Source organism: Emydura macquarii, unplaced genomic scaffold, assembly GCF_026122565.2.
Source record: "Emydura macquarii macquarii isolate MOO-44397 ecotype Brisbane River unplaced genomic scaffold, CSIRO-AGI_Emac_v2 contig_3348, whole genome shotgun sequence".
Classification (NCBI taxonomy): Eukaryota; Metazoa; Chordata; order Testudines; family Chelidae; genus Emydura; species Emydura macquarii.
The window spans coordinates 1,806,493-1,818,910 of NW_027133485.1; the positions used below are offsets into that span (position 1 = coordinate 1,806,493).

The window sequence follows — 12,418 nt, forward strand, 5'->3', positions numbered from 1 at the left end:
CCCCACAAAACCGCAAAGCAAATCTGATTTTAAGCTGTCAGTTCAGGACTTTGCTTGGCTGAACCATGCAGACTATAACTAGGCGCAGTGTAGACGGGGGTCGTGCCCCATGCAGCATGTGCTGGGAACAAGGTGCACATGCTGTAGTGCCTTCTTGAATCACAGATACTGTGTTCCTTGTTGAAACTCGTCTGTGCCGGCCCAATGCACAGGCTAGACAGTGCTCGCTGAGCTGGAAAGGTACATGATGTATGTGCTACAAACCCTGGCGCTCCCGGGCTGTGGAGGGAATTCTCTCTTCGTTGCTCTCCGCAAGCCTGGGTTTCAGGTTGAGGCAAGTGGGTGCCCCAGGAGGCTCACCATCCATGAGCATCCAGCTCACTGGGAGTTAGCAGTGCTAGTGCCGTTCACTGTGAGCCATGTCACCAGTGACTTGCCTGCCAGGCCGTGCGACAGGCTCTTGCACTGAACTCACCAGAGGGTTGGGCTGGATACAGGACAGCTGTGAGATATTTCACTGGGCACAACCTTGCAAGATGCTGAGTACCTCCTGGGAGGTTCTCGGTACCGCACCTCCCATAGACTTCACTGGGAGCTGAGTACCTGGAAGGATCAGGCCTGCCATTTGTAGAGGGTGATGTGGAGAACGGGAGCAGAGTTTACATTCTTGTGTTGAGAGGCGGGGTTCCCTGCAGCCCTGCATGCTGCAGCTGTGGGAGTTAGTAGCATCTCCGCGCCGAAGAGTTACTACTTCAAAGGGGCAGTAGCTGCTCAACCATCTTCCCTGGGAACTGGTGCCTCCCCTCCCCTCCGTGCTGCCTGGTTTTGTTCTGTCCTGTGCCTTCACAGCCAACCAGGCTCCCCAGGTCAAAGGTTCCCAAATTCTCACCTCTATATTAGCGTCCTTTCCCCCTTGAAATGCCTCCCACCTGTCACTGAGGGCTTCTCCTGAGTGGAGGCTTCCACCGTTCTCCTTCTGCCTTTGACCCATAGCAAGCAATGCCCCTGGCCAGACACATTCTGGGCTTCCGACTCAGCAGGGCGCCATGCCTCCAGTGGGACTAGAAGGTGCCTTGTTCAGTTTGGACTTCGGGATGGTGTCACTCGGTAGGGATGGGCAAGCAGAGGAGGAAGTGCTCCAGTGGTCCCAAGGGGCGCCCAGGTATGGCTCGTCGCGTGGGTAGCTAGGGAAAGTGTTACTCAGCATGTGCGTCAAAGAGGGGTGAGAAAAACAGAGCCAGACTCCGATTTCTGAATATTGAGCCCTCAAAGGGGGTGACAACGAGAACGAGGCAGTGTCAAAATATCCCCCAGGAGCACCCTGTCCATCCTTGCTCAAGGTGTCAAAGAGAGAACTGGCTGGCAAGGCTGGGTCAGACATCTGGTGACTGGTTTGGAGGATTTCCCAACACTGGAGCGAAGGATGCCTTAGGACCAGGCACTGAAGGCTGAGATAGTGCCAGCAGCCAGGGTTTAATTTCGGACCACAAGGAGTATGCTTCCTTTGCCCCATCCCTGGGACCGGAGCATCTCTCTCCCTGCTCGTCAGAAGCCAAACATCTGGGCAGGGGTGGAGTCCGCGGCCTGGCTGCCGGCAGAAATGAGGAGAGCAGCAGCACTTGTACCGCTGCAGCGAGACAGTTCGAAATAACCAGAGGCACTGGCATGACTTTCCCCCTTGTTAATCTTCTGCTCTGCCTGTTATATATGGGCCATCATGAAAACTGCTGCTCTGCAGAGATGCCTGCACGCTGGCTTTGATTTCCAGCCTCTCTCCTCACCGGTAAGGACTGAACCAACAGGCTGTGTGCTTTCGAATACAATTTTTAAAAAGCCTCTGTCCAGCAGAGCTGAAAGTTTCTCTCTGCAGCTAGGAGCAGCATCCTTCTAACATCACACTTTTCTTCCCAAGACACCAAAAGCAGCACAGCCAGCAAGAGGCTGGATCACCGCCCTCCTTCCCCCCACCTCCTGCATTGTTAGCACTTGCTACATGCAGAGATACGCCAGACGCGCACTAGAATTCTCTCCTTTTTGGTGCCCTTTGGTCAATGTCAAACCGCAAAATGGTGGGTCAGGCTCTCAGCACTGGGCAACCCAATCTCTGAAAGCACACAGGGCAACGTGAGTAATAGGATTCATTCTCCAGGCATGTGCAATTTGCAGGAGGACCCATTGCACTGGGAAAAAGAAAAGAAGAAGAAAAAGATCTGTAGGATGCTAGATTGTGGTGGTTTTTTTTTTAATATGTGGCTTTTATCCTTGGATCTTTGGTATCCACCACTGTAAACCAGCTAGTAATGTGTTTTCACCAGTGGGATTTCCCCCCATCCCTCTTTTAGACATGAAAAAAGAATCCCACTTTGTCAGTGTCTGGAGGTGGGATGGGGAGTCTCAACGCCATTCCAAACCACCTGCCCACTCGCTGTCATGTTGTACAGAAACTGCCCACTTTTCTGTTCCTGATTTCCCGATCTATAAACTAGAGATTCCATTGTTTTTCTGGGTTAGTGCTTTAAGATCCCCAGAGAAAAGGGGCTACATTAAAAAAAATCTTTTTGTATCCCCTATTTGTCCAACATTTCATTAGAAAATGCTAGCAATCTCCTGGGTGTGACATGGTGACGGTATAGTGGTAGGTGCATTAGAGATACCTAAAATAGATGTAGCTAAATAGATGCTATTCTCATAGTCTGTGATTTAAAGAGATGATGATGGCCTTTGAGTGTAAACGACTGCGTATTGGGGGAAAAACCTGCTGTTCAGAAGAATTTCTTTGTCGTGTACATAACTATCCATTTAGAAAACCAAAAGAACAACAGAAAATACAAGTTCTGCCCACAAAAGACAAACCTATTTGCTGTTCCATAACTGTAGGTAATTCAAAGTTCTGTTGAAGTTGGAAATTTCAGCTTGCGAAGACAAATTTTCTGTATTGATGGGCAAACCTGTTAGGATTAGGACTGGCTGAAATTTTTTCAGCATTTCTTTTTTTTCAAAAAGGGGTTTCAATGCACTTTTTTCACATCAAAATGTTTAATTTTAATCTATTTCTTTGTTTTTAATTTATGGGAAAAATTCCACTCACAACCATTTATTTTTACTTTTTTTTTTTACAAGGGGGGAGGGAAGAAAAAAGTGTGAGAAGGTGGGTTTTCTTCCTCAATTTTGAAACAAAAACATAAAAATGTGGAAGAGTTTTCCAAGCAAAATTAAATGAAAATTTTAAAAACAAGAAATGTTATCCAGAAACTCTTTTTGTCCAAATCCAGAATTAATTCAGGACTAAATTCCAAATGAAACAAAAAAATCTATCCCCCGACCCCCAAAAAGTGTCATGAAATGTGGCCATTTTTTTGAGATCAGCTATTCCTTGGATAAAAGAGTAACTATTGCAAATCTACCCCTGGACATGAACTGCAGACCTGATTCTCTGTTTGGTTACAGTGCTGGCTTTTGAAAAGATATGCTTTAGCTCAAACAGACATTATGGGCTTCATCCAGGAATATCTGGGTAAGGTTCCCCTCGTCTGCATCATGCAGGTGGTCAGATTAGATGGTCATAATGGTCACTTCTGGCCTTAAAACGTGTGACTCTATGAAACTCTGTTGAGCGCCCCATTGTGACGATGTAGTGAATAAGGCTATAGTCTGCTCCTGTGCAGGCCACAGGAGTTTTACAGTTGACGTCAATGGGAGCAGGAGATGAGGCCCTTGATTACCGATCAGCAGCAGCAGCAGCATCAGGCTGAGCCTCTGGCAGGAGGCAACCCCTCAGTGCAGAAAGCCTTGCCCTCAGGGGAGCCATGTGCATTTGTGTTTCAGACTCCGGGGAAGAAAGATGTCAGGATGCAGAGGAGAAGACAACGGTGGCCTCTTTCAGTTCTCGGGGAGATGTCAGAGAGGGAGTGTTCTTTGGGAAGGGAGCTGGGGATGATTTAGGGGAGAAGCTTCTGCAGCTTTTCATGTGACGGATCAGGGATTTTCCAAATGGAAGCGGTGCCAAATTGCTCTGTCGCATTATTGCCTGTTTGCTTTGGAACTGTTACCAACCCAAATGCTGCTCCCCTTTATTTTAGACAGATGCTGCCCTGTTGTACGATGCCGTTCACATCGTCTCTGTCTGCTACCAGCGAGCGCCACAGATGACCGTTAACTCCCTGCAGTGCCATCGACACAAAGCCTGGAGGTTCGGGGGCCGCTTCATGAATTTTATAAAAGAGGTAAAAGCACGATTTGCAGCGATCACTGCTTCCCATTAACGCAGACCTTCCTCCGGCGAGACGGGGGTGGGGCGTAACTGTGCAGAAACCAGAATGAGGAGCTGCATAGTGCTTAGACAGCGCAGTTCTGAGCACTATAGAAAACCCTCACAGAGCTGGATGGCAGCAAGGATATGGGAGTCAGACTGTTTGTAGCCAGGAGGAAGATGTATCCTTTAGGGCCAAATAAGATGCACTTGAAAGTAAATGTGATGAGAGAAGAGACTGCGCAGCTTTCACCTGATGAAGGCCCATAACCAGAGTCTTAAGACTGCTGGGCTAAACTGAATCCTGGTGAAATGCCACTGACTTTGGTGGAGCAAGAGCAGGGATAAAGCTGACCCATCACCTTGATCCAGTGGGACTAAGATCCTCGACTTCTATTCTTGGCTCAGCCACTGACTTGCTGTGTGACCTTGCGCGTCTCCTCCCACCCTTTGCCTGTCTTGTCTCCAGCCACGGCTGAACCTGTTTGAATGTCTCACTCACACACGTTGTGGGCCCCATTTGAAGCTGGCGCCCCATCCATCGGAGGGCCAAAGGCGGGCTGCTTTGATCTGTGCATGGTGAGGCCTGGTATAAAACAAATCCCTGATGCAGCTGAACAGTGTGTGAAAGCTGAACTCCTAACCAAACACACAGCAATCGCTCTTGGGTGCACTGGAATATTTTGACTGGTGCTGTTCAGAGTATAAAACCAAGTGTGTCTGTGAGTGAGAGTCCGGGCCTGGATTGGGGCCTGTCCATATTTCATTGTGCAAGTGCATTTGTTGATCTAAAAAACTATAGTGCAAACATTGTGAGTTCCAAGTTGTATTAAATGTTTACAGGCAGATGAAATTCACCCCTGTGCAACGGGCTTGCAGGAGGCTTAGGCACCATTTACATCCCACTTCCATCCTCAAAAGAGTTTCCGTGGGGTCCTAGCAAGACGTCAGAAAGGAGCAAAGATCTCCAGAGCTGCTGGAGACAGAGACTTGTGCCTGCTCTTGTTACAAGGCAGTTTGCTAGCAGAGTGATAGCGGTTTGCCTTTTGCAGGAACATTTGCCTGATGCCTACAAAAAGCACTTGACACAGGTCTGGTGGCAAAATTGGCAGTGTCTTGCATCTCTGTCCATGTGCTGATTGCCTGGTTTTGGCAGAGCGGTGGATTTAGTATGGAGGGAGTCAGGGGGAGTGAAATGGGAACTTCATTTCCTCTGTTTTGTATAATTATACATTCCCTGGGTTCAGCCCACGTAACTGTTTGTTTGCCTCCAACTTAAGCATGCAAACAGCAGTGGAACAGTGGTGATCGTGAGCAACAAGCTTACCAAATCACAGCACTGTGGGGAGGCTGGAACAAGACGTGGCCAGGAGAGCACCTGTGACAGCAGCTGTGCAGGGCATGTTTCAGGGAGCTACTTTCTTACCATGCCCATCCTCTGCTTACTTGCTCTGTTTCTGCTCCCGCCAGGGTAACGTAGCTCACCTCCCCGGGAGATGATTCCAGCCCGAAACAACTAAAGAAGAGGTAGGAAAGAGCCGCAGTTCCCTCGTGCCGTGCAAAGGGCATGTTGGGTTCCTGGGATGTGGCTCTGCCAGTGGCTAGATGCAAACACTCTTAGGAATTTCCTTGTGATTAAGAGCTGGCATCTCATTTACAGTAGGGGCCCTTTACATTACTGTCTGTCTGCACCTCTCAACGTGGGAGTGGTATAATCAGGCCGTAGTGTTTTGTGCTATTACTGGAGCCACGGAAATAGGGCTCTGTCTTATTCTCAGGCTTTGTAAAGGCTTTGCAAAGGTTAAACTAAACACTTTTGTTTCTGTGGCAGAAAAGTCCATTAAAAGCTCATTATTTATTGTGGTAGCACCAACAGACCCATCAAGGTCCCCTTGTGCTAGGGCCTGTACAGAGCAGGAGAAAGTCCCTGCCCCGAAGAGTTTACAATCTAAACAGACAAGACAGACAAAGGATGGGAGAAAAGAAAGATTATCCCCATTGTACAGGGAGATTGAACTGCCAGATCACAGGCTCTGAAAATCACATCCTCTCTCTCCATTTGTTCCCTTCTGCAAGGAGCTGCTCCTGCTGGCTGCCAGAAGAGAGTGTTTAATAATTTGTTTTGTTGCCTCCTTTTGCAAATTACTCTGAGCCTTCCACTCCAGTGGCCGCCTGTTGTTCCCCTTCCTGGCACTCTGTCAGCTAGTTGCAGGGATAAGTTTCCTCCGTTGCAGCCAAAAGACTCAATAACTGTGCTCTCTGAGCTCCGGAAAAGACAAAACAGCAAAGGCAGAGGGATGCCCTGCTGCAGAGACCGGGCTTTTTTGCCCCACGTTCCTCGTGTAGGTAATTGTGCCAATGTTTGTTCATGCAACACAAGCAAACCCACACTGAGGCCTTGTCTTCAGTGGGATTTTTCAGAGCTGTGATTCCCAAGGGGCACCGCCTGGCTTGTTACCATGTGCCAAGGGCATCCCGTCCTGCCACCCTGAGAATGTCTAGGGTGCTGTTGGGACAGGTCAGCAGCCACCACTTCTCCCCCTGCAGCAGCACAGGACACGGGGATGGGTCTGGGCAGCTCAGCATCCTGCTGAACTATCAGAGGAGGGCAGGAGGGTCGCCTCGATGGCTAGCAGGCTGCTGTCATCTACCAGCGGGTGCACAGGAGTCTCGGGGCGCAGGAAGACGGGACCAATGGGCAAGGCAGAGGGAGGTGAGGCAGATATCCCCCTGGCCTCGCTTCTCCATGCCACCGCACTCGCAGGCTCCAGAAGTGTGAGGGCCTCCTGAGGCCAGCACCAGCGAGAGATTGGGGACCTGGTTGGAAATAAACCAGACTAGCTTCAGAACAACCTACCCAGCAGAGGACACGAGAGCCCCGTCTGCTGTCTGGAGAGGGGAGCCAGAGGAAGCAGCTGAGCTGACCCTTCCTTGTCCCAGTTTATTTTGGAAATGAGAAAGCAAAGAGGAGACAGGCCCTCCTGGGTGACAGGCATGTGCAGTGTCTCAGCAGAGGCCCGGGGACATGTCTGTGGGCTCAGGAGTAAAGCGGAGCGAGGAAGGAGGGGGAGCTCTCACTGTACCACCCTGGGAAGAGGGGCAGCTCTGCCTATGGCTGCCAGGAAGAGGAGGGGAGCTCTCCTGGGCTCTAGCTGCCCCTGCCTGTGCTCCGTTTCCCGTTCCACTGCATGAATGCAATGTCTCAAGGTATAACTCCCTGCTCTGCCAGCTGCTCCCACTGCCGGCAGTGGGGAGCCTCATAGCCCCAGCGAGGAGGTGGAGCGCTCAGTACACATCTGCCTTTGTCTCCCGCTCAGTGCTCCAGACGCCGTGTGTGTTCCCTGGGTCCCAGAGCTCCCCAGCTGCAGTTCCCACGGTCAGACCACCTGCATGCTTAACTTAGCAAACTGCGTGCAGCCTTCCCCCAACACACGGGGCAGTCAGCCTGTCAGGTGGGGGCCCCTCTTTCCTTCAGGAGTTAACCAGGCCTGACCCGTGGGAGAGTGGAAGGTGTTTGTGCTGGGCAACACGCCAGTCATCCTCCGAGCGTGTGCCACCTTCATCATCCTGGGATACTTCTGGCTCGTGCCCCCGTGGGAGATACTCAGAGAAGAGCATGCTGCACCGGCACTTGCAAGTGGGATGAGCCAGAGAAAGGCCTTTTCCTCTGCGGAGAGACAGACACCAAGCTAGCAGCCTGGCAGTTCAGAAAGGGAACAAGGAAATACCAGCCGAAAGCTCAGAGCGGGGAAAGCGTCCTTCATGTACTGCGTATGGGAGGGTGGCATCCGGGCGTCCTGCACTCGGGCAATGTCACAAGAAGCAGCGGAGGTATTGCCCCACGCTGGTCATTCCAGGGCCAGCACTGCCTGCTGTCGTGACATTTAATCGCCACTCAGCCTGCAAGAGCAGCAGCCGTTCCTTGGCGCTCTCTTGCCTTTTAACCCCTGGCAGTTAATTTCTGTGCCGTTGTTTATTAAAACACCAGGAGAGTCACTATGAGACAGAAAGGCAGTAAAAATACCATTGCACTTGCCATACAAGTGGGACCAGCTCCATGTCCTTTTGCAAATTTTCCTTCCCCACCAGGCCATGCTACCCTGCACCGCGGAAGGGGGCTGCATTTCAAGAGAAGCTCCCTGCACATGGGGCCAATCCAAAACTATAAGCATGCGCGCCTGTGCTCTGCTGAGTAGGGCTGGCCATCGGCACTGGGGCCTGGACATTCAGTGACTGGCCTCGCAGGTCCAAAGAATTTGAAAAGTTATTGATAGTTAGTTTTTTAAAGAAGAAATAAGCCGCTGTTCTTGGGTTTTGTAAGGGTGTTGTTTAATCATTCATTTGGCTGGTGCTACCATCAGCAGGTCTCAGAGAGAAATGTATGGTCTGAGCACACGACTGGGAGCCAGGAGCAACTGAGATCTAATCCTCATCCTGGACTAGTCACTTATGCTTTTGTGGTGTAACCCGGGTCAGTTAGATGTGCGAAGTTGCACTGCATAGCTATGCTGGTAAAAGTCCTGTATTGGTATCAGGAGCTTCGTACCAAGATCGCTTATTTCTGTTTGCCAAATTGGAATAAGCGAGATTGTCATAAGCACTTTTGTCTGAGTGCAGCTGAGTCTACACAGGTGTGTGGGGTTGCTGCTTTAATAAGTGAGGCATAGTTAAAGTGTCAGCCCCTCCCAGCTGAAGGGGAAAACAGTTTTGAATGGGGATCTGCTGCCTCTCAGGTGAGAGCTCTGGGATATTCTGAGGGGTGGGGGTCCCACAGTCTCTCCTGTGGAAGTTGTTGCACTGTGGGGAAGTAACAAAAGAATGGTTGGAGTAGGGGACTGGATTCTGGGTCTCCCCCATGCTGGGTGAGTGCGCAAACCACCAGGCCAAATGGCCCTTTAAGGGAGATAAGCACTTCGGGAATTTTTACCGCACAAACGGAAGCATCGAGCGCATTGAGAGGCCTGCAGGGGTTGGCCAGGGGTTTTGTGCATCGCAGACACTGGGGCTGGGGTGCCCGGCTCCATGTGAGCATTCAGCCCCAAACTGTTCAGTGTAGAGCAGGGTTAGCCTCTTTGTGCCTCACGTTCCCCGTCGGAAAACAGGCACAAATACGTCGCACTTTCCCACTCCAAAGCAACTTGCAAAGGGTGAGTAAGGAGTCAGCACTACCCCTGCACCTCTGTGGAGGCAGGTGAGGGTATTTGTTTATGTATCTCAGTGGCGTTGTCTGGTGTTGAAAGATGCCCTTGGCCCCCTTGGCCCCCACCACACACACACACACACAGACACACACACACGCCTTGTCAGTGCTACCGAGACACGAGTCCAAACACAGCCCGTTTTACACTGAACCAGTGTGCCAGGGACGCATCCGGAGATCGATGATGTACACAAAAGGTGGAAATGTAAATCAAGGCGAGGACTATAATAGAATGTATCGAAAGCGCCAGCCATGCTGCTACATGAGCAATGATGGAGGCGATTATTAATTAATCATGCTGCTTGGGAAGAGAGTATCAGTGTAAGGGGTAATTAAAATGAAGCGCTGTACAGTAGTAGCAAACGATGATTTATGATGCTCAGTAACTGCCGTGCTGCCTTTTCTCCCCTCCACAGGCCCAGTGGGAAGGATTAACCGGGCGCATTGTCTTCAACAAAACCAGTGGGTTAAGGACAGATTTTGACTTGGACGTCATCAGCCTCAAAGAAGATGGTCTTGAAAAGGTCAGTCAAGTTTGTCCTTCCTTTCCTGCTAGCTAAAGAATTTATGACACCTTCACAAGTTCCACTCGGGCCACCTAGAAACCGGTGGCTCCGCCTCAGAGCTGCTGTATCTGCCTGTCTGTTGGGCCGGAGGGATATGTGCTGCTTTTAGAATTGTTCTGCCCCTGTTCAACACTCCCCTTCCCTGGCCTACACACCCACCATTGTCGGCACGCCTGACGCCGCAGCTCTCAGCCCGCATGGTCGCTTGGCAGCGCAAATGGGGAGTGGTGGAGCTGCAGAAGCAGAAGCAACTTCCTGAGCAGCCAGAAGCTTGGTTTTTTTACTCCTGCCAATGATGGGCTGGAAAAAAGCCCAACCCAAGTGCTGCCTACATGCCACAGAGCTTGTTTATAAAGTGTTCCACAGAGTTTTCCCCAAGGCGACAGCAGCTCCTTAAAGCCACTCTCTCGGTGTGATCTCCTGCAATGAAATTTGCCTGAGGCCTGGAAATATCACGAGTTTGTTACAGCCCTGATTGGCCCTCTTGGAGGAGATGCTAATATGTGTTTTTTGTTGGTTGGTGGGTTGTTTTTTTGTTAACCGAGGGACAGTCTGAAAAGAATGAGGCAGGTTAATTTCCGGGCCTGACTGGAAATTTCCCATTTGGAAGTGGAGTACATGCAGCAGTCTGCTGCTAGGGAGACAAAGTAGCGGCACAAACACTGCTGGGCAGAATCCTCCTAATTAGCACAGATCCCTGCTGGACACAGGGATACAATGCCACAGAAGTACAGGTCGGATTCTCAGGGTGCATGGGGATTTCATTCCTGTTCCACGAACCACTTAAAAAAACCCAGAGTATTCAAAGCATTCCAACTCCTAGAACCTCATTTTCAGGGGGAGATCCATTCGTTTAGCAGACAGAACGGAGCAGCAAGCTGCCTGCAGTGAATGCAGATCTGCACAGCGGCCAGCGTTACCAACAGTCAGCAGTTCACATGTGCTGCACTTAAGGAGGGTGTTAGTCTGTATACAGCATAAACAACGAGAGTTCTGTAGCACTTCTCCTATTCCTTATCTGCATCCTTGCTACTTACCCGCGAGTTCAGCCAGTGCTCGCCCCTAACCTGCCGCACTCGTTGCTTTGAGAGCCTGCACACTTCCTCTCCCACGCTCTGCCATGCCCCATGATCCTGACTCACCGGGTTAAGTGGGTGACACACTGACTTGTAGTGGAAGTTGGACACCCAACTGTCCTTTGTGCTTTTGAAATCTCCCCAAGAACTATGTTGCAGGTGCCATGTCAGGCTTATTCTTAACTGCATCCAAACTGATCTGAAAGATCTGTAGACATCAGCAAACCTTATGATGGACCCAAGCTGAGTTTCAAGACTTAAACAGAGCCCTACCTTGATGAGATTTGCTTAAATTCAAGTTTCATTGTGAGCCATTTTGATCAACTAGTCACAAGCAGATGGGGCAGAGGCAAAACAAGGAGAGCATTTTTAGGACTTAGAATTCTTGTAACGAACTAGAAATCTGTTACTTTTTGGAACACTACAGGAATACCAACTACAAAGCGCTGGCTGGTAGAGTAATAGGCAAAAATGGCAGATGTTCTGGATATCATGTGAACGTGAACCTTCAAGTACTGCCAAAATATCTATCACTCATCGCAGTACTCCTCAGCTGCATGAGAGAATTGCTGACCCTGGTGGCATTTATTACTACCATGTGTCACATAAAGCTCACAGGAAATTGCCAAACCCTGATGCATATTCCTCAAGGATGTTCAGCTCTTTTGTGTAATCTCCATCTATTCAAGAGATTTTGTAGCGCTCTGCTTTTTTAAAAAGCTTTTTGTCAACTCTAGAAAGGTTTTAAAGTATCAATGTCAAATCTCTGTGGATACGAAGTTTCTGTTAATAGCTAATCTGAAATAATGAAATGCCAAACTGAGTGAATCCCAATATGTACTTTCCATTATGTATAATAGCTTAGATTTGTTGAGCTTTAGGATTGTGCTTCTGATCTTGCTACCTCCTGGATGTTCTGAGGATTAAAGCAGTATTACCCAAACATAATTACATGTAGTTTGATTATCTGACTTGCACAGTTCTCTTAATGGGGTATTTGCATTTTTTTCTATATTTTAATTTTTAAATTGATTAATTCAGACTTGAGTTCCATGTATTTCATTTTTCTTAAGGGAAACTTAGCAAGGGATTCTTGGCTAAGGAGATAGTATTGCCAAAGGCTCTTTATATTATTGCTTCTCTTCCCTATACACAGTAATGATCGCCTGATATTTTAACTGTTGTGCGACTGGAAGAAGGGATGGGGGAGTGCCTGGCTTTTGTGAAATATTTAGGGATTCTCACAAAAGTTCACGGAAATGCTTTTAGAATTTATACTATTCTTGCCAAACAGTATTCATTGTTTCAGCAACCCTTTCTGTGCAGA

At 49.3% G+C, this 12,418-nt stretch overlaps 1 protein-coding gene across 2 annotated transcripts in view; it reads left to right on the forward strand.

The window, feature by feature from the left end:
• Positions 1 to 12,418, forward strand: part of GRIK3 (glutamate ionotropic receptor kainate type subunit 3) — a 201,227-nt gene that overhangs the window by 127,613 nt on the left and 61,196 nt on the right. For both annotated transcript variants that reach the window (XM_067533963.1, XM_067533964.1), the window contains exons 7-8: positions 4,080 to 4,223; positions 9,866 to 9,973. In XM_067533963.1, coding sequence (XP_067390064.1) covers positions 4,080 to 4,223; positions 9,866 to 9,973 — 252 coding nt within the window. The remainder of the gene's footprint in view (positions 1 to 4,079; positions 4,224 to 9,865; positions 9,974 to 12,418) is intronic.